The sequence below is a fragment of the Notothenia rossii genome (assembly GCF_949606895.1).
Source record: "Notothenia rossii genome assembly, chromosome: 6".
Classification (NCBI taxonomy): Eukaryota; Metazoa; Chordata; class Actinopteri; order Perciformes; family Nototheniidae; genus Notothenia; species Notothenia rossii.
The window spans coordinates 31,041,089-31,061,068 of NC_136909.1; the positions used below are offsets into that span (position 1 = coordinate 31,041,089).

Consider the following 19,980-nt stretch of genomic DNA (forward strand, 5'->3'; position numbering starts at 1 on the left):
TATACTGCAACACAACCAAATACGAGACATGGCGGCGAGAGGACTGGAGAAAGGTTGTTTTGAATCCGTTTGGAAACAGATTCACACATAGTTCACTATATTTGAGGAACTGCTTTGTTATTGGGAAATGTTTCCACAAAGAAAAGCAATAAGCCACATTTAAAACACTAACAGACTCAAGCAAAACAATATTTTGGTTTCTAGAGAATAAACAGTCAACACGAACACAAATAAATACAACTATGAAGCAATCCTAACTTGTTACCAGTTCAAAAATGTTTTCCAACCCTTAAAGAGTGCTTTATGTTTAATATAAGTCACCACATGGCAGATTACAGAAAATGAGCTGTCCCATTTGAAACACTGACAGTCCAATCAAAACCCCAGAGGGTGTGTAATGTTCAATATGTAACACAATTTAATTCTCTAAAAGAAAGTAAATTGACCAGAGGTTAGATTAAGTATCCTCCTTAGTCATCTTGGATTGATCAATCAACAAAAGAAATGGGCCGGCTATGCAATGACAATAACTTTTTGTAGAAAGGGAACAGAGCAGCTGCATTGGTCAGTTAGTATAAACAAGATTGCATGCCTGAAATCTCCACAGACTGGGGTGGAAGTGGTGTTCACACAACAGATAGAGAAGGTGACTGCACAGACTGGAGGCTGGGTATGGCCGGGCAGAGCCAGAGAAAAGGTCACCGGTAGTATTTGACAGTCTCATGTTGATCGCCACAAAGCTGTAGGGACTGTGAGTGGGGAGAGCAGCTTGGGCCCGACTCTAAATGGCTTTCTTACCGCCCAACCAACTATTGTGTATGCCTACATTGTATTATATAAGGTTACAAAAGGAGGCATTGTATTTCGGAATTCAGGGGGAATGAGATGATTCATCCCTCTCGATGTCCTGAGACTTTGTAAGTGACACTATGTCCACAAACATTACAGACATTCACATGTTTCTTTTGTTTAAACTTACACAAAAAACACACCAACAACACCACCCCCCCCCATTACAAATATTAAAGCACACTCCCAAGGGACAGCAGGATGACCCCCATCACTCACCTTCAGGTCCCGGTGCACCACGCCCATTTGATGGCAGTGAAGCACTGCCTCCAAGATCTGCTGGATGCAATGACTGCATGCAAACACCAAGGGGGGCGTATGTTAGTCTGAGCAGCGCTACAATCCCGTGCACAGGCCAAGAGTGGGGGAGGGTAGGTTGGGGGGGTTATGATGGAGGAGTGGGTAAGGGGTACAACAGGATTTGAAAGGGCTCTCATGTTGCCAGCTGTGACACTCTCAGATTTGATTAGCTACAGCCAAACCACAGCTAAGCACACACCCAGGACTACAAAAGGCAATAAGGGTTCAATAGCTTCTAAAAAAGTGACATAGCTAACAACTGTGGCCCAAATATAAGGCTTACTTTAAAGTACATTTTATGTATCACCAATTTATGATGTGAATCCAATATAAAGCTTAAAAAAATGGGCCGTTATCTTGTTTGAGCTACTGTGTTTAGCATGGAGCCTATAGTGCAGCAGATGTCATTATGGCTTTTACTTTTTTGGGGGTTCGCTGTAGACCTGGGTTTGACTTGGTTGGCCTGGAAGTGCATAGCTATGTGTGAATTGCAACAGGACGTTCCTTTGAGTCAATCTATTCTGCAACTAACCAATGGTTTTGCACTATTATTTGTCTTTTATACTCTATTCTTCCTAGATGAGGATATCCAGGGACACACTCATCTCTGACAGATATTTCGCTGGATTCTAGATGCCCCACCTCCCTGCATGTTGTAGTCTGCAGGCATTAGGTGATGACAGAGGGTGTGAGAAGGTGGGAAGGAGTGAGTCATTGTGCAATTAATAACATTTAAAAGATGTGTCTTGGATGAATGCCATGTCCACTGGCCTCTGCTGACAAGAGCTGTCATTCTGATGTCAGCTACCGGACACTAAAAATAAAAAGTTAAAAACTGAGAGTGATGCGGAGTAATGATGGAGTCTTTGCAGATATTTGAGCGGGGAACAAAAGCATCTGTGTGGCGTTGTGTGTGGACAGAAGCTTGTGTGTTTCCTGTGCACTGACAAAGTTCAGAGTGAGGGTTGTGTTTCACAGTTTTGTATTTCCGAATATGAGTGCAGCTTAAGAGAAGCTTATGGATGATAGAAAAAAATACGCTCTCTTGATCTTTCCACCTACACTTTTAGAAAAGATGTGCAATGCCTATTTTTTGCAATAGTGTGGAAAATGAAGGATATCTTTAGAGGTAGAACTAGATGAGCCTTGTTGGGGAGGAGGTTATTACCAAGTCATTTCTCAATGACTTTCACAACTTAAACGTAAAATACAATATTGAGTTTTTACTCACTTCACGGATGATTCAGGCAATGAAGACGTGCCATAGTTAATACTTATACATAATTATTACTTTGATTACTGCTTTGAAAATGATGCGCAGTCATTGATTAGCACCTTATCACAAAAATACCCTTGCTGTTTGGCAGTGTCTTTAAATTCAAACACTAGGTTAAGCACTTATTTTTGAAGTTGTAAATTATTTTGTGTTTTTTACAGACAGAAATAGGTCTAAACATGGAAAACTGTCAGAATGCTGCTCCAGGCCGGGCATCGCCTGCGTGTGACTGACAGGCCATTACTATGCTTTGGATTATTTACGTTGTCTTTTTGATTTCGTCTGCATCCAATATAAAGCCCCTTCCATTTTGGCATCTGGACTAACAGCTATCTAAGGTTATCTCACAATCTAACCATAAAACGTGAAATAACAAGTAAACTAGATGCCTAACAATTAACTTGAGCAGTCTCAAAAGCTGACTTACAGTAATTGTTTTCAATTAAGGAAGAGTCTGGACTGTCAGTCTGCTAGATTTGATAACATAAGAGAAAGCAAAGAACATGGAGAGAAATAGAGAGAAAAGGAGAGAGAGAGAGAGAGAAAGAGAGAGAGAGAGAGAGAGAGAGAGAGAGAGAGAGAGAGAGAGAGAGAGAGAGAGAGAGAGAGAGAGAAATGTAGACTGGCATGGCTGTAAAGTTCAGGACTATAAATTAGAATCCTGTGTCTTGTTTCTAAAGGTCTCCCAATAAATAAATACTTGGCAGGTCACGTCTACAGTGTGTGTGTGTGTGTATGTGTGTATGTGTGTGTGTGTGTGTGTGTGTGTGTGTGTGTGTGTGTGTGTGTGTGTGTGTGTGTGTGTGTGTGTGTGTGTCAAGTTGCATGTGTGGGGCTAATGGGACTTCCATCTATGAAATGTGAGTGTGTGTCCTCTTGCACCCTCACTCACACATGTGCCTGTGTGTAGGTATGCATGCAGATCAGTGTGTGTGTGTGTGTGTGTGTGTGTGTGTGTGTGTGTGTGTGTGTGTGTGTTTGTGTGTGTGTGTGTGTATCCTTCCCCCACTTTGTCAGCTGTTGAGCTCTGTAACCAGCAGGGTGAAAATCCTGTGTGTGTGTGTGTGTGTGTGTGTGTGTGTGTGTGTGTGTGTGTGTGTGTGTGTGTGTGTGTGTGTGTGTGTGTGTGTTGCCGCAATCAATATTTAAAAGATCAATTCTGTTGTATTCCTGTTCACTCTATATAAAAAGTAGGCTTTATCCACACTGTGTATACATGTTTTTACTTTGTAAGTATGCAATCTGCTATAAAAAGTGTTTGTTTATGTTTCAGTTGTTGCACGTTAGCCTACTTTACAGTATTCTTCAAATAGAAACAGAATAATAAGGTCTACAGATCACAGCCACGATGGGACTTTTGATAAAGTTTTTAACATTGATGTTCTTGAAAAACTTGACAGATGACAAAAAATGCATCTATCGTATTTCTTGAATTGTACATTTTTAGCAACTCATAGCTGTGTTATAGTTCTTAAAGTCTGTTTGTCTGAGGTTGTTCTATACTTGCAGAATTATTAGCAGCACACACGTGAAATGCTTTCAGTTACAAATCGTGAAATGACCTGATGTAGCGGTTGCAGATTTTGAGTGAGTACTAGTTATCTCTCGTATAATGCCTATATAAATATCTGCCAACTAAAAGTAAAGAATTACATAAATGCTGCAGAGATCATTCAAACGTTGGTTCTATTATATTCTGTAGTCGCTGATCATCTCATAGCAAGCAGAACATAGCTTTTACTTATGCTTTCTTTCGAGAGTCAGTCTGACAATACACTACTAGTTATATTTAATAAAATCAGATATCAAAATGTGTCCAAACTGCTACTGTAATTCTGTCTAAAGAATGGAGAAAAGTTAAAATCCTAGAAATCTGTTCTTAGGTTTAATTCAGGGCCAAAGATAAAAGCTCAACAATAAATCAGAAAACACCTCTGGAGATGCTTATAAGACAATATTCCACAAAAAAGATTTGTTTTATAAGTAGCGCACTTTGTTTGTCTTCTCAAAAACAGCTCTATAAAGATGCTGTTTTTGCTGTTGATGCTAATATTAGACTATTGAAAATATCTCTATTTTCAATACAATACATTAATAACTCTGAGCAAGAGAGTAGACAGGAGAACAAAAAAAAAGAAGATATTAATAAAGACAACAATAAATATAACTGTTGCTTCTTTTAACTAGCCTGGTGGGAGAAATTGATGGTTGTAAGGGCATGTGTTAAAACTGGATATGTATTACACCTGGGGGGGGGAGTGTATGTGTGTGTGTGTGTGTGTGTGTGTGTGTGTGTGTGTGTGTGTGTGTGTGTGTGTGTGTGTGTGTGTGTGTGTGTGTGTGTGTGTGTGTGTGTGTGTGTACAAGGCTCATTGATTGATTGATTGATTGATTAATTGATCTAGTTGTCAGTGCAACAAGAGTTTGTTATAATGTAGTGAAAATGGTGGGCGGGAGGGCAAATGGAGCAGGGAGGACGGGTGGACCAGGCCAGGATCCTTCAATTAAAAAATAACATATCATACAATAAAACAGCAAAAAAGGAAACACAAGAGCATAACAAGAGACAAGTCGGACAGGCGGACATTAGACATGGCACGAACAAACGAGACGGAGGAGGGAGGGAGGGAGGGAGGGAGGGAGGAAGTAATTAAGGAGGAAAGGAAGGACCGGGACGGAGGAGGGAAAGAAGTCAGGATGCAGATGCTCCTCTACATATACTAACCTTCAGGTCCCTGTGCACTATGTCATGTTGGTGAATGTGATGGACACTGTCTAGAATCTGATGGATACAGTGACTGTGAAGACAAAACAGAGGGGAGGAGGGGTGGAGGGGGGGATGAAGGTGGAGAAATAGGATGCCAGGTGAACAGAGTGACGGCCAATGCAAGGTGAATGAGACAAAGATAAAGAACAGAGGTTGGCAGGTTGGATTAGTGGAGAAGGGATATTTGTCAGAATAAATGAGAAGGAGAAGAAGAGGGAGGACGATTGATGCAGATAGAGATGTTGGAAGGGAGGGGGGTATATGCGGGTGGAGGAGACAAAAACATTTGGTTTTGCTTTTTAGACAGGATGAGAAACAAGAGCAGCCACAGCAGAAACATCTGCCAGACAAAAATCACACCGACACTGACAAAGAAGAGGAGAGGAGTAAGAGGAGAGGACAAAAACCAAAAGAAAAAAGGTGAGAGGGAAGATAGGATGTGTTTGAAGAGCAGAGAAAGATCATCATTTATGAAATAAATAGAACGCGTATAGGATGACACTGAATCATAATCGACTAGTGGGCTGATGCCAGGCTATTTTTCCATCACTGAAAGGAAAGCACATCACCCTGTACATAGCGAGAGATACATGTACCTCTATTGTGAGTGTGTGAACATTTAGGCTTGGTGCAATGAGAGATTGTAATGTTCACAATATGTGACTAATAGCAAAGAGACGGGAAGCCTGCAGGATCCACGCCCACACAGTGTCTAGTTAGTGGGTGGACTGAGAGAGAGAATGAGAGGTATACTGTGTATGTGCATGCTTGCTCAGTACACAAATGTAGGGGAAAATATGAAATGTAACCAAAGGTATATGCGAATTATAGGCCTTAAACCTGTGAGGAAGCATTGACTGTATTATTTTTTATCTTAAACCCTAATCTTTATATAAAATCCCTCTGGAGGGAACTTTGAGCTTTTAGCCCTTACAGACCTTTACATGCACAAAAACCTATATAACACACACACACACACACGATGCTAGGTTATATTTTTAGGACCTACAACTTCATACTGCAGTCCAAACGAAGACGAAAGAAAAGTAAGAAACCTTTAAAGTGGGAGCTCAATGCTCAGAAGCATTATGCGCTATTTCGGTGCAATTAGTGCAAGGGCGCCACAGTTTATCTGCCGCTGCGAGGTTTCCGGCGCACACTAACATCCACATACCTGGAGACACTTTTCTACATCATTTATTCACTGTGACATGCCCTTGCATGCACAGACACATGGCTTGACCTGACAGTGACCCATTGTGTTTGGCATTCAAAAGTAGAAGACTATCTCCACCCACTTTATCTGCTTGTGTGTGTGCCTTCAATATCCCACTGTCCAAGAAGATGATGTCATTCCAAAGGACTCTGGGTCTGTTTATGAACTCTTTGTAGGTTAGAGGGGAACAGTGACTCGACAGAGAAATCAAAAACAGAGCCAGTCTACCTTCAGGCCACTTTCACTCCCTGTATGAGTATCCTTTAAATCAGTGGTTCTCAACTGGTGGGTCGCGACCGACCCGTTTCGAGTGGGTGTGGGATGTGTGAATGATAAAAAAAAATTGGACAAAATCTGGGGAAAAAGTCAAACTTTTATTTTGAAGGCCCGATTTTCTAACGCTGTGCATGCAGGCTTTCTCAGAGTGTACCAGAATGCATAGTTTATGTTAGTATTTCTAAAAATCTCCTGGGGGAGAATCCCCCCGGACCCCCTTGGGTTGGGTTTTCAGCATGTGTGCCTTTTTATATAGTTCAGCTTTGATTCCATCATCTCATTAAACCTTTTTTAAAAGCATACCGAAGGAATATAAGGGATATATGCACTGTACTTCACTTGTATTAATATTGTATGCTGAAAAGCGTATATATTACAGCAGGTTTTTTTGTTGAATAGATTTGAGTGCTTCAAAATGTTGGGTCGCGATGTATTGACCAAGTAAAAAGTGGGTCCCGAGGCCTGACCAGTTGAAAACCACTGCTTTAAATAGTAAAATACTCACTTTAATGAAATAAATCATGTCCAAGCTTGTGTTTAATACAAAAATAATCGCAATGCAGATCGAGCAAGATAAGAGAGGTTTTCATTGAAAATATGATAGGAGGAAAATGTAAGTATGTACAGACAACGAGAACATCTTTTAAAATACTCCCATTGAAACAAACAAATCAGATCCATGGCAGCATCTAGTGTAACTAACTTTATGTTTTAGTCTGTTTGTTCCCTAGAGAGGGAAAAGTCCTTGATTCAGCTGCAGGTATAATTTCGTTCTACTCAAAATGGCCCTCATCCAATCAAACACTTCTGAGGAGAAACTCTGACAGGGGGCAACAAGGTGTGATGCTGCACAGTTTTGTGCTGTGTGTGTGTGACACTAATTTTACTGTCGCTAATTAAAGTCCCAGTTCTTGCTCGTTTCCAAGGGAGTGAGGTAGGGAGATAGGGGAAGGATTGGCCTTGATGACCGACATGCAGAGTGTGTGTGTGTGTGTGTGTGTGTGTGTGTGTGTGTGTGTGTGTGTGTGTGTGTGTGTGTGTGTGTGTGTGTGTGTGTGTGTGTGTGTGTGTGTGTGTGTGTGTGTGTGTGTGTGTGTGTGTGTGTGTGTGTGTGTGTGCTTGCAGAATGAAAACAGCAAGGGTTATAGTGTGGCTGGGAATGATAGCGATCACTATGGGGTTTAGATGAGTTATTAGTGCTGTAGCATGCCGTATGATATGGCAGCTTACACACACTCACATACATGTACAGAGACAAGTACTAAAACTCTGCTCTCCAAAATAAAATCACAATGTGGCTACAAAAAAGTGAAACTTCTCTACACTCTAAATAAAACCCATGAATACTCCATCAAGCATGCGTGTCTGAAACCAAAGGCAGCAGAGGCTCTTGGCATCAGGATAAAAGACACTTTTTCTGCAAGCTGTTCAGGACTACGAAATACTCAGTTTGGAAACAAACAACTACCCTCCAAAATCCCTGATAATCAGCTAATGGAAATCCTTTAACTTAAAAGGTGACGTCAACAATTATGGAGACAGATTGTTGATTATTAAACTCAATACCCAAACAAATACCCCACATCAAACTCCAACTGTTTTTCTTTTTATACCGCCATGACCCTTGCCTTGTGTGGCTGCCTGGGTGTTTGTTTATTGGCGACTATATCATTCTATATTGCTGATTTGATGGTGTGCCCCGGGTAACACGCTGAATTAAGGGAAAGCTTGCCACTCTCAGAATAAAAAATGATGTCATTGAACATTTTAGCTACAATGGGAAAGCTTCTGAAGAGGCAATGTGCCTCTGAATAGGACAGAGGTACAGAAAAAGATAGATACTATTAATCAAAACTTTTGAAAATCGATTTACAGTAAGCTGACAAAAGAAGAGCATGAGCGGTACCACTAATTTGTATAATAGTAATAATATAACAAACAAGACTACGAAACCACTGTTGTGCAGTAACACTTATGTGCAATTTGATAAATAATCTACTTCGAATGTACAGCTGAATAAATAATCCATTTATTTTCATTTAATATTTTTTTTAATAGTTTTTTATTTGTGTTTGTCTCCATCTTAACTTTTGCTGTAACAATGTACATTCACTTTTTTTTTACCCAAGAATATAAAAGTCTGGACAAAACCAGAAAATAATCATATTCAAATGCTGATATGTAAGGCTTCACTCAAAGCATTTTAGACATTTTAAATACAAACTGGTTAAAAAGGCCAGTTATAGACACCACTTTGCTTAAATTACCAAAGTTCCCTCATTGTGAAGTTAAAAGTCAAACTGCTTTGGATTAGAGACAAGAGTTAAAGACCATTTACTGTGCCGTCGACCTCAGCACTACCAGACTATTCAGTGTCTTTGTTATGTTGCTGAATGGACTCACACCCACACTGTCAAGTATCTCTCTCACTCTTCTCTCAGTCTATTGTCTGTACATCCACCCCCCCACACTACTCGATTTCCTCTTGGTTGAAGTGAACTGTGTGTGTCGATAAGACCAAAGTGGTGGGAGTGATGTTAGAAGCATGTGTGGTGGTGGAGGGTGAAAGAGACAGGAAAGAAAAGAGCTGAATGAACATTAGTTAGTTTAGCCGCTATAGGCTTGGACTGTTGGGGGGGGGGGGGCACCTTACTCCGTCTTTCTGGCTGTTTGTACCTGTGTACTCTCATGTTCCGATTAACCCAGCTTCCCCCAAATCTCTTTTTTGTGTCCATATATACGCCGGGATCCTGAGTCGAGGCTAATCCTGTGGCTGTGGTCGTGTGTCCTGGATCCTCTATCCTGAGCACTGGATCTGAGTCCTAGACTTCGAGTCGTGGCTGAACCTGTCTCTGCGGTCCTGCCAGACTCTCACCATACTACTTCCCTGATGGCTCCCACAAGATTGCTGACATCCTCGTGGATTCATCTTATTATTATAGACACATGCATTTCCAAACATTTGGAATACCTATGTTGTAAATGTATAATCTTTTCGATTTACACACGGCATCTATTGCACGTCTGTCCGTCCTGGGAGAGGGATCCCTCCTCTGTTGCTCTCCCTGAGGTTTCTCCCATGTTCCCCTTTAAACTGTGGGTTTTCTCTGGAAGTGTTTCCTTGTACAATGTGAGGGTCTAAGGACAGAGGGTGTTGTATTGTCATACTGATATTCTGTACACATTGTGAAGACCACTGAGACAAATGTAACATTTGTGATATTGGGCTATATAAATAAACATTGATTGATTGATTAAGAAAAGAGAAAGAGATGTTGAAACTGTCCACATAGTCATAGCCGCCCATACAGTAGGGTTTTAGAGTTTTCTGTAAAATGCTCCAATAACGTTTTTGCTTGATAGATACATATTTGGGATAAAGAGTTCGAAAACAGCATTTTAAAACCTTGTTCAAATCAGAACCCTACTTAATTTTAGCAGAGTGATTCTTGCTGTAGCACATTTTACAAAAATATAAACTCATGACAATTCTCACTACAAGATGTAAGGAAATAATGAAAGTTGTGATTCACTTTCAAATTGAATGAGGCACTAACTCAGATTCTTAACTTCCATTCAATGGCATTTATTTTGAAATTTGGCCAAAATCTACATTAACCGCACCTGGATGATTTTTCGCTGATTTATATAAAAAGCAAAATTGTTCCAACCTTGGATTGGGCATTAGGGTCGCTGCTGTGTCGATGTGAGAGTACTTTGGCATTGACATAAAGAAAAAAGCTAAGGACAGAAAGAATAGTGAAAAGAGGAGAAGGAGAAACAAGAGGTAAAGTGGAAAGGAAAAAGGGCGCAGAAAGGCAACAGAAGCAAAAGATGACACTTAAAATAAGAGAGGCCAAGAGGGAAAACAAAAGGAATGAAACAAGAAAACACATTCAGAGTAGGGATGTGCGGAGCAGGAAACGGGAGAACAAGTAAAAAGGAAAGCGAGAAGAAGAATAGCGAAGAGTACAGAAAGAGTAAAGCAGTCAGAAAAGAAAAGGAGAAATAAGTCAACATTGAAAAAAAAAAAGACGAGAAGACAACAGAAGACAGAGAACATTGTAGGTCAAGGAAAACACACGCACACAAACACGGCCGTAATCCTACCTGGCGTCAGCCTCGCTGTAATACTCTCTGGCTACGATGTCTTCAAACAGTTCACCTCCGGTCACCCTGCACACACACACACACACACCCACACACACCCACCCACCCACCCACACCCACACACACACACACACACACACACACACACACCCCCCCACACACACACACCCCCACACCCCCACACACACACACCCCCACACACACACACACACACACACACACACACACACACACACACACACACACACACACACACACACACACACACACACACACACACACACACACACACACACACACACACACACACACACACACACACACACACACACACACACACACACACACACACACATTAATAATAGGATGCTTTGATTGTTAGGAGGAGGGGGGGTATTAATGCAGCACCCCCCTTCCCCCAATCCTCCCCCTTATCACACTGTTACCATGGAAACTAGAGGATGTGCCAAGAGATGGATGTGGAGGGCGTGGGTGGTGGTGGTGGGGGGGGGGGGGAGATATGCAACAGAGAGAGACTTATGTAATTGTGTTTTGAGGCAAAGGTGGGGAATCAGGGTGGAGGAGGAAGGAGGAAAGGGGGCAGAAGATGAGCAAGCTGAGAGGAGAGGATAACAAAAAGTAAAGAGGAAATGAGAGACGCCGACTTACAAGTCAAACAGGAGGTAGTGGAAGCCCTCCTCTGATATACTGTCATGAAGACGAACTGTAGGAGGAATACAAAACGATTGACAGATTAATGTGTGTATTCATCTTTTAATTGTGTGAGTACAGCTTGAACCCTATATGCTTTATTTATTTTTAATTGCCCCAGGCTTTGCTTGTTTACTTTAAGGTAAACGGTAATATATGGGTTTGATTAGATGTTTGTGGGAACAGATGCAAGAAAAGAGACACGTCCTTACCAATGTTGGAGTGTTTCAACAGGCGACAAATCCGAGCTTCTCTTTCCAACTTTTGGTGATCTAAAGGGACACAGAGATAACAAGACAGAGAAAGGGGAAATCATTAGGATTCATTCTGAAATGTGACCAGGAAAAACATCATTTGTTTTTCCAGTCATTGTGACAGACAACATGGGACAATGATGGAAAATGCGAAAATGTCTAAACAATGGCATATGCATATCAAAGATGGATTCAAGAAATCCTCTGTTGTGACACACATATTGAAGACAGTCATTAAATCCATTTATTGAAATTGAGAAACCCTGAATTTGTTTGCATGTAACCGCCTTATCTAGGTTACTGGAGTAGTGTAAAACCATGTGAGATTGCATATCCCGCATGTGCGTAGGTACATGTGTGTTGTTGTGAAAGAAAAATATTGGATCCACTTATACAAAAATTCTTCACATCACTGCTAGAGATTAGATTCATAGAAGAACCAGGAGATGGACAACATTTTTTTGCAAGACAAATTCAAATTGATACTTTTCACTTTTTAAACTATTTTAAACACACTGTACCATGCTAAAAATATGTTCCCGGTGACATACTGTACATACTGTAAAATTTCTTCTAAAAAATAAAAATAAGCAAATAAGTTAACATTCCAACATTATTATTCTATTATTCGTTGTGAGTCAGATGTCTCATATAAAAATGATGCATGTGTTTAGATCATAGCCAGCCATGATCTTAGCCCACACACACACACAGGCTTTGACCCCCCGTACTTTCTGACATGCAGAGCAGAGATCAGTAACATAGAAATAAATACATGTTCATCCCGACTCATCTACAAGTTGCATGGGCTTAAAAACAGACAAATGTACACATACACGTACCGTACATGCATGCACACAAATAAACTAGCAACACACAAGCGCACATGTTCACGCTGGCACTGAGCAGTGACAGTGAAGTGTAAGCCCAGTGATTACAGTCACAGAAGAAGAGAGGAGCGAGGCGGAGAAAGGAGTGGAGGAGTGTAAAATGGGGACAGAGGAGGAGGAAGGAGGGAGGAAAGAAAAGGGCCGATTAATATGCATGAAGCTCGGTTACTCCATTTCTGTTTAAAGACTAAGAGATTGCCGATTGCTGCTGTTTTTTCACCGACCACCATCACCGACTGTTACTTGATTCATTTTCTCTTACGTTATTGATTTGTTCTTACATTTTTAATCTTGTTGTGGGAGGAGGCTATGGAAAGGCTTTTTTATTGGTTTGTTTCTTTGTTACAAACTGCATTTCAGACACCTTTAATGGGATGGCAGCAGTTTAATCTAAATACATGATGGAATAAGATGTTTAAATGATGGCCCCAAATAGTGCTTTTGTCCAAAAAGGACCACATCTTTACAATTGAATCACTAAGCACCAAGCACATGCTTTCCCAGACGGTTTTATCTCCATGATTTATAAATGTCAGCTGGTGCTGAACACCGATATGTTATCCATCATACTACTATGTCAAATGGTGAAAACATGTCACAAGTGGAAGCATCGCATTTCATTCTGTCAGTGGCATCTGCTGACATTACTTTGCAAGTACAGAATTGGCTCAGAGTAAGCGCAATGGTTCATCTTAGCTTAGTCTACCAGATGGCCAGACTGGGCCTTTGTTACCTACAGGTCTGCGTAGGACTGCATGACTGCGGAGGAGTAGAGCTAAAGATTGATTTAAGGGCAACAACGAGCCTCATGCATCAAAATTATATCGAATGTTTCTGATATTATTTTGGGATAAATGTCTTGTATGCTGGGGGGCTGTGATCAAAGTGCCGAACAAGCCGCAGCTGCACCTATAAACCAAAGCACAAACAATTTCATATAAAATCCAGCTGTAGTAAAGACAAGAAAAAAGGCAACAAGGTCCCCAATTCACCTGCCCGGGAGATGTATTTTGAGTGGATTGACGTGACAACATGCAGCTACTTTCCTAGTAAAATGTAGTTTAGCTGCCAAGTTGTCAGCTGCATGTCTGCCTTGCATATTGTTACTCTGTTAGCGTATTGTAAACCGCGCAACCCGCGTTAAGGTAACAATGTAGAGTACGAGGTCAGTAGTAATGTTATAGCCGTGAAGCTAGCAGTGAAGCGTCTTCAATTCCCTGCTTCTTGCTTGTCCTTTCTGATTAAAGTGAAGGATAACCACCAAAGTAAGCAACAAATGGGGCAAGGATTTCTTAAGATGGGTTGCAAGAAGCTGCTCTAACAAGTTTTAGTTTTATCGTGTTACTAAACCAGCAGTAGTGATGGGACCAATTAAGGTTTCTAATGCTTTAAAAGTCATAAAATGTGTCTGGATGTTATCATTATTATTACGCTGCTTAGTTGAATACTTGAATCTGATAGGTCAAGTCGGACATTTCAGAGGTTGTTTATACTCTTTAACAAAACGCTAAGCAAAATAATGTATAATAAATGCCAAAAGGGGAGAGGGGATAAACAGGAGGGATAATGAGGACTGGTCCGGAGGGGAAGTTGGGATAAGAGGACAGCAGGTGACAGTTTGCAGAAAAGAACATTAAGAACTGAGAATTCACGGAGTGAGATAACCCAAGGGCAGCGTCTAGTAATGTCTTTTAGAATCTATGTGTTGAGGGAGCTGAGAGAAGAGGAACGCATTTGGGTTAATCGTCACCAGTGAGGACCCAAGTCTCACGAGGGAAGGAGATGTAAAAAGACAGCCAGATATAACCTTTGTTCAGAACATCTGATCTGACTCAACATTAGTATTGCCCTTGGCAGTTGGGTAATGTTGAGTATGAAATGCATTGTGATCAGGTCATCAGGCTGCCTTCTGCAGTCATCTGCATTAAACAGTAAAGGCAGGACAGAGCGGGATATAGTATCATTATGCTGCCTCTGAATTTAAAATAGAAATTGACTATGGGGAGGTGGGGAATCATTTAGTGGGAATCAAGCATTAGAATAATAAGAAAAACTCAAAGCCTATTTTAGGAAATCCTTGTATTTAAACTTTTAAAACATTTGGAAAGCCTAGGTTATAAAGCCCTTTTTACTCAGTGAAATAAGAAAAGAAATGGAGCGGTAGAAAAAGCAACAAGTGGAAAAAAGGCATTTTAATTATGGGAACTCTTTTTTTTTGGTCTGTAACTTTCAGTTTTAGCAGCAAAAAAAAGAAAGAATGATTACCAAATCGGGATTTACTTATGTGTAATAATAACAGATAATGAGATTTGACTTTGTAATAATGCTTAAGATTGAATGTGCAGTAGACTGAGTTGACTACACCTGTCCTGGTTATTTGACATCGGCACAAAGCTTGCTGGACGAAACCAGGCCAGATAACTGCTACTGCATTGCAGATGAATCTCAAACCACACACACACACACACACACACACACACACACACACACACACACACACACACACACACACACACACACACACACACACACACACACACACACACACACACACACACACACACACACACACACACACACACACACACACACACACACACACACACACACACACACACACACACACACACACACACACACACACCTCTAATCATGATGAATTACAAGCCCATTCAACAGCCTCTAGCAGCCCCTGTCCAGAGATCACTGCCAACAAACAAGCGCTGTGATTGGCTGGAAACCTTGCCCAACAGACCTGTGCTGCATTCCTGTTTATATGTCTTGAATTGGGATGTACGTTTTTTTTGCAGCTGCATGGGGGTAGAACTGGCTGTGTGTGTTGGAAAGTAATCATATTACAAAAGTAAACCTAAATCTTTTCTTGTAGGTGCAGTGTGTTACAGTCCTAACTCCTATGCTATGGTTGTCTGGATATCTGACTCTCTGTGTGTGTGTGTGTGTGTGTGTGTGTGTGTGTGTGTGTGTGTGTGTGTGTGTGTGTGTGTGTGTGTGTGTGTGTGTGTGTGTGTGTGTGTGTGTGTGTGTGTGTGTGTGTGTGTGTGTGTGTGTGTGTGTGTGTGTGTGTGTGTGTGTGTGTGTCAGACAGAAAGAGTCAGATGAGAGTCCCGTGCTTAAGGCATGTAGGCACACAGGCGCATGTCCCTCAGCTGCCAAGTGCCTAGGGTGCCTTCTTTCGCATGACCCCCTCCCCCCCCCTCGGCTTCCACCTCCGTCTGCCAGTCCGAAGGAAACGCTCCTCTTAAGTTGCTGCATCCAGGGCTCTAAGATCAGCAACCTTACCTGCTGCCCCGAGAAACAGCACAACAACAAACACAACCTAGACCAAATCCCACTTCAGAAGTAGAAGGGCACGTCATCGCGGCGGACATAAAACCTGGCTGGAGCAGCCCATGTCAGATAGGTCATGGAGCTATGAATAGGACCTGGAGTAGAAGGAGTATGCAGCAGCTCTGCAGGCTTTAACGTTGCACTGCTGTTTCACAGAACATGGTTCATCCATTAGTGAGGAGCGCAGCGCAGGCCTCGCGCACCTCCCAGCCAGGAAAGATCAGAGCTGCTGTCAGATGCAGAGGCAGGGAGATGAAGCTGCGCCTCAGAAACTTGGTGGTAAAGCTGCGAGAAGATGCACTCCCTTATGAAGCAGCTCGAATGAAATGTATAGGTCAAATGATAGCACAATGTTTAGGTGATTTATTTATTTTTGTGCATTTAGCTTTGTCAGCCAATTGAAGGGATTAAGTTTACCTCCTGCCTATAGTGGTAGGATAATCTAGGATGAGTTTAATCTCATTAAAAAATATGACAAGATTAACTGCTGCCAAAGATGATGGAACACAGCACGCAAATAAGTCTTGTTTACGTTTTCTTTTTTTATATATAAAGTGCAGTTTTGATATATGTGTTGTTTTTTTCACAATGTGGTTGTGGACGATCATGTATTCCTACATTTAAAAAAGTTGGGACTAACTGTGTTCAACTGCTGAAAACAGCTACTGAAAACAGCTGCCTGCTGCTGGCTGAAAATCATATTAATGTAAAAGAGACTGATCAGGGTGAACCAAAAAAAAGTTGTTTGATAATAATCTGTAGGCAATGCATCTCCTTTTACATTATCACGTTATACTTTGCTATTAGAAATTGTCGATTACAGTTCTTTTGGAGTTAGGGTTATATTTGTGGTCAGAGATAAGACAGAGTGAAAACAGCAGAAGAACTCTGGTCTGGTTTGGTTTGTATCCTAGTCTAATAGATCTTAATGTCTGAAAAACTGAAAATGTGTACATTAGTACGTCACTGCACATCATTTTATGAGTGAGGGAAGCTAGTTTTCAGCTGTTCAGTTTTCATAATATCCGCTGCAGCTTTTAATGGTATGTTGAAATTAGGTCTGCACGATATATAAAAATTTGATTTATATTTTCTGAAATAAGAAAAAAAATATAGGAAATGTTGCTATGGGGAAATTAATGTGCCGTGGAAATGATCCTGCCTCTGTTCCACATCATATCACCACAACATGGGGAGTATACTTTTACAAACGCCCGGCACACAGTATTGATATCCTAAAAAGTGTTTAATAAAAAAGGCATTATGGACAAAAGAAAATGTTGACTGACAAATCATGCAGTGCTGATTGAGACACTTGTGAGAGACAAACAGATATGCCCAAACACTTCAGGTTGCTGCCCTTTGCTAATGCCGGTTAAAATGCCTGCTCCACCACACTCGACATTCTTACACACGTGCGGTGGCCCAATATATATATGTGTGTGTGTGTGTGTGTGTGTGTGTGTGTGTGTGTGTGTGTGTGTGTGTGTGTGTGTGTGTGTGTGTGTGTGTGTGTGTGTGTGTGTGTGTGTGTGTGTGTGTGTGTGTGTGTGTGTGTGTGTGTGTGTGTGTGTGTGTGTGTGTGTGTGTGTGTGTGTGTGTGTGAAGGCAGGGTAATCGTCAAGTGTTAGTGTGGTGCCACCTGGCAGGGCCTTGGGACCAAGGCTCCAGTTACGGGGGGAGGGGGGGCCAGCAGGAGATTTACACGGGGCAAGTGGTGGTGGGAAGAGCCACAGCAACCACTGTGGGCCGGATTGGTCTTCATGGTCATCGAATTTAGCCTTGGCTTTGGCTTAAACCGTTACTGGCTGCACAGCATGTGACACTAATTAAGGTGCTTTAAAGATATATTTTAACAGGGCAAACCATTACGATTATATGGTTAAATATTGTGTGACATGAAGCATCCAGAGTTATCTCAAATAAGTGTAACGGTGGAGGGAGCTTAACTTTATATTCAACTCACAAGCAATCACTATTAAAGAACTCATAGTTGAGAGCCTTTAGGGCTTTGGCGCCGGGGGCTAGCGGAGATTCACTCTAGCGGAGATTCACGCATCATCAACTGGCTTCAGACAAGGCAAGCTAGCTGAACAGCTAGCTCTGCCGACGGGCAGTGGCGGACTGGCCATCGGGACGAATCCCGATAGACCGGTACTGAAGTGGGCCGGTCCGATGATGTGGGCCGGTCGGATAGGTCACTAGCCCCCCCACCCCCCCATCGACAATTTACTAGCGGAATTTACTTGCGGTACCGAGGTGGGCCGGTCGAGAGTCCCGGGCTGAATTTTAGTCCCAGTCCACCCCTGCCGACGGGTCTCTGTGGTCTCGCGCTGACTGCTACTGGCCTAGCAGCAGGATCCATCTCCACACAATCGGAGGACTGGGGGTCCGCACCGAGGGCTAAAGGCATAGCAGCGGAGATCCACGCATCGCCGGCTGGCTTCAGACAAGGCAAGCTAGCTGAACAACTAGCTCTGCCGGAGGACTGTGGGTCCACGCCGATGGCTAGCAGCCTAGCAACAGAGAACCACAAACAAACAGCTAGCTCTGTCTGCTCCACTGTCAACAACTGCACCGAGGTAAAGCCTAGTAATCCGGTATTTAAAAAACACTGTTACACAAAAATGTTTCAAACAGTGAATCAAGCAAAAATAGTGTGGGATCCTCGGTGCAAGCCGAAGGGACTATTCAGTGGACATTTAAATTTCCGCAGCATTTGCAATAAACATGAATCGCTTGAACATCTCCTCCTTGATTCCAATATTGACTGTTTGGGAATATCTGAATCTTGGCTAAAACAGTCGTCACCATCAACTATTGTATCTATGTCAGGATATAATGTGTTTAGGAAGGACAGACTGAAGGGAAAAGGAGGTGTTGCTTTATGCGAGGAATACCATTACTTGTTGGGAGACTTCTCTTCCAGCTAATATTGAGTTTGATTGTGTTGGTGTGGAAATCAAACTATCTGAGGAAATGTCCCTCACCATGATTTGCCTATTTTGACAACACACCGCTAAGGTGGATTTCTATGATCAGGTAAAACTCATGCTGAATTTCTGTGACTCCAACAAAGAGCTAATCATTTTTTGGAGACTTTAACATAAACTGGAATGACAAACAAAATAGAAAGAACTTAAAACGGATCACGGATAAACACAACTTAATACAACTAATTGATCAACCGACTAGAATAACCAAAACCTCTAAGACTATGATAGATTTATTATTCACTAACAAAGCTGACAGAATAGTTAAAACCTACAACTTCCTGACTGGTCTTTCTGACCATAATGTTATTCTTTTTACCAGGAAACTCACAAAAAAAGGTTCATGGCCACAGCTAAAACCCCTGCCTTGGGTTCTCGCTTCATCCCCAAAAACCTGCAACAACGTTTTATGGATGCAGTGAAAATGATTGATTGGGGGGACACTCTGTCCTCTGAAGATAATGGTGAAAACAGTGATCTTTTTATATCTAAAATTAATGATACAATGTCTTCCTTCTCAAGGAGAGGGTGCCTTAGGGACAGAAAGGAACATCATCTTCCCTGGCTAAATCTACAATGCAGGAATTTGATTAAATCTAGAGACCAACTATTAAAGCAGAGCTTGAAATCCGGACTAACAACTGATAGACAGAAATTCACTCACGCTCGTAACAAGGTAACAGAAACAATAAGACAAGCCAAAGCGAACTTCTTCATCAATATAATTGAAGGTGCGAAAGGTAAAGGTAAAAATTATAGACCTATCAGCATCCTCCCCTGTGTCTCTAAGATTTCGCTCCACTCCACCCAATGTAGTTTGGTTTTCGTGCTCAACACTCCACTGAGACAGCTAACTGTGTCTTTGAGGAAAGGTTAAATGTATGTTGGACACAAGCTCATATGTAGGTGCTGTCTTCCTTGATCTCAGGAAGGCTTTTGACACTGTTGACCACCAAGTGCTCCTTACAAATTTGACTCATTTCAATTTTT

At 41.7% G+C, this 19,980-nt stretch overlaps 1 protein-coding gene across 42 annotated transcripts in view; it reads right to left on the reverse strand.

Annotated features, from left to right (window-relative positions):
* camk2b1 (calcium/calmodulin-dependent protein kinase (CaM kinase) II beta 1) overlaps window positions 1-19,980 on the reverse strand; it is an 89,066-nt gene that overhangs the window by 55,757 nt on the left and 13,329 nt on the right. For 26 of the 42 annotated variants that reach the window (XM_079687802.1, XM_079687804.1, XM_079687812.1 and 23 more), the window contains exons 3-6: window positions 11,718-11,777; window positions 11,464-11,518; window positions 10,795-10,860; window positions 5,151-5,223 (exon numbers count right to left, since the gene is read on the reverse strand). In XM_079687802.1, coding sequence (XP_079543928.1) covers window positions 5,151-5,223; window positions 10,795-10,860; window positions 11,464-11,518; window positions 11,718-11,777 — 254 coding nt within the window. Of the gene's footprint in view, window positions 1-1,068; window positions 1,142-5,150; window positions 5,224-10,794; window positions 10,861-11,463; window positions 11,519-11,717; window positions 11,778-19,980 lie in introns of those variants that run through there. The other 16 variants (XM_079687803.1, XM_079687805.1, XM_079687801.1 and 13 more) reach the window with 2 other exon arrangements.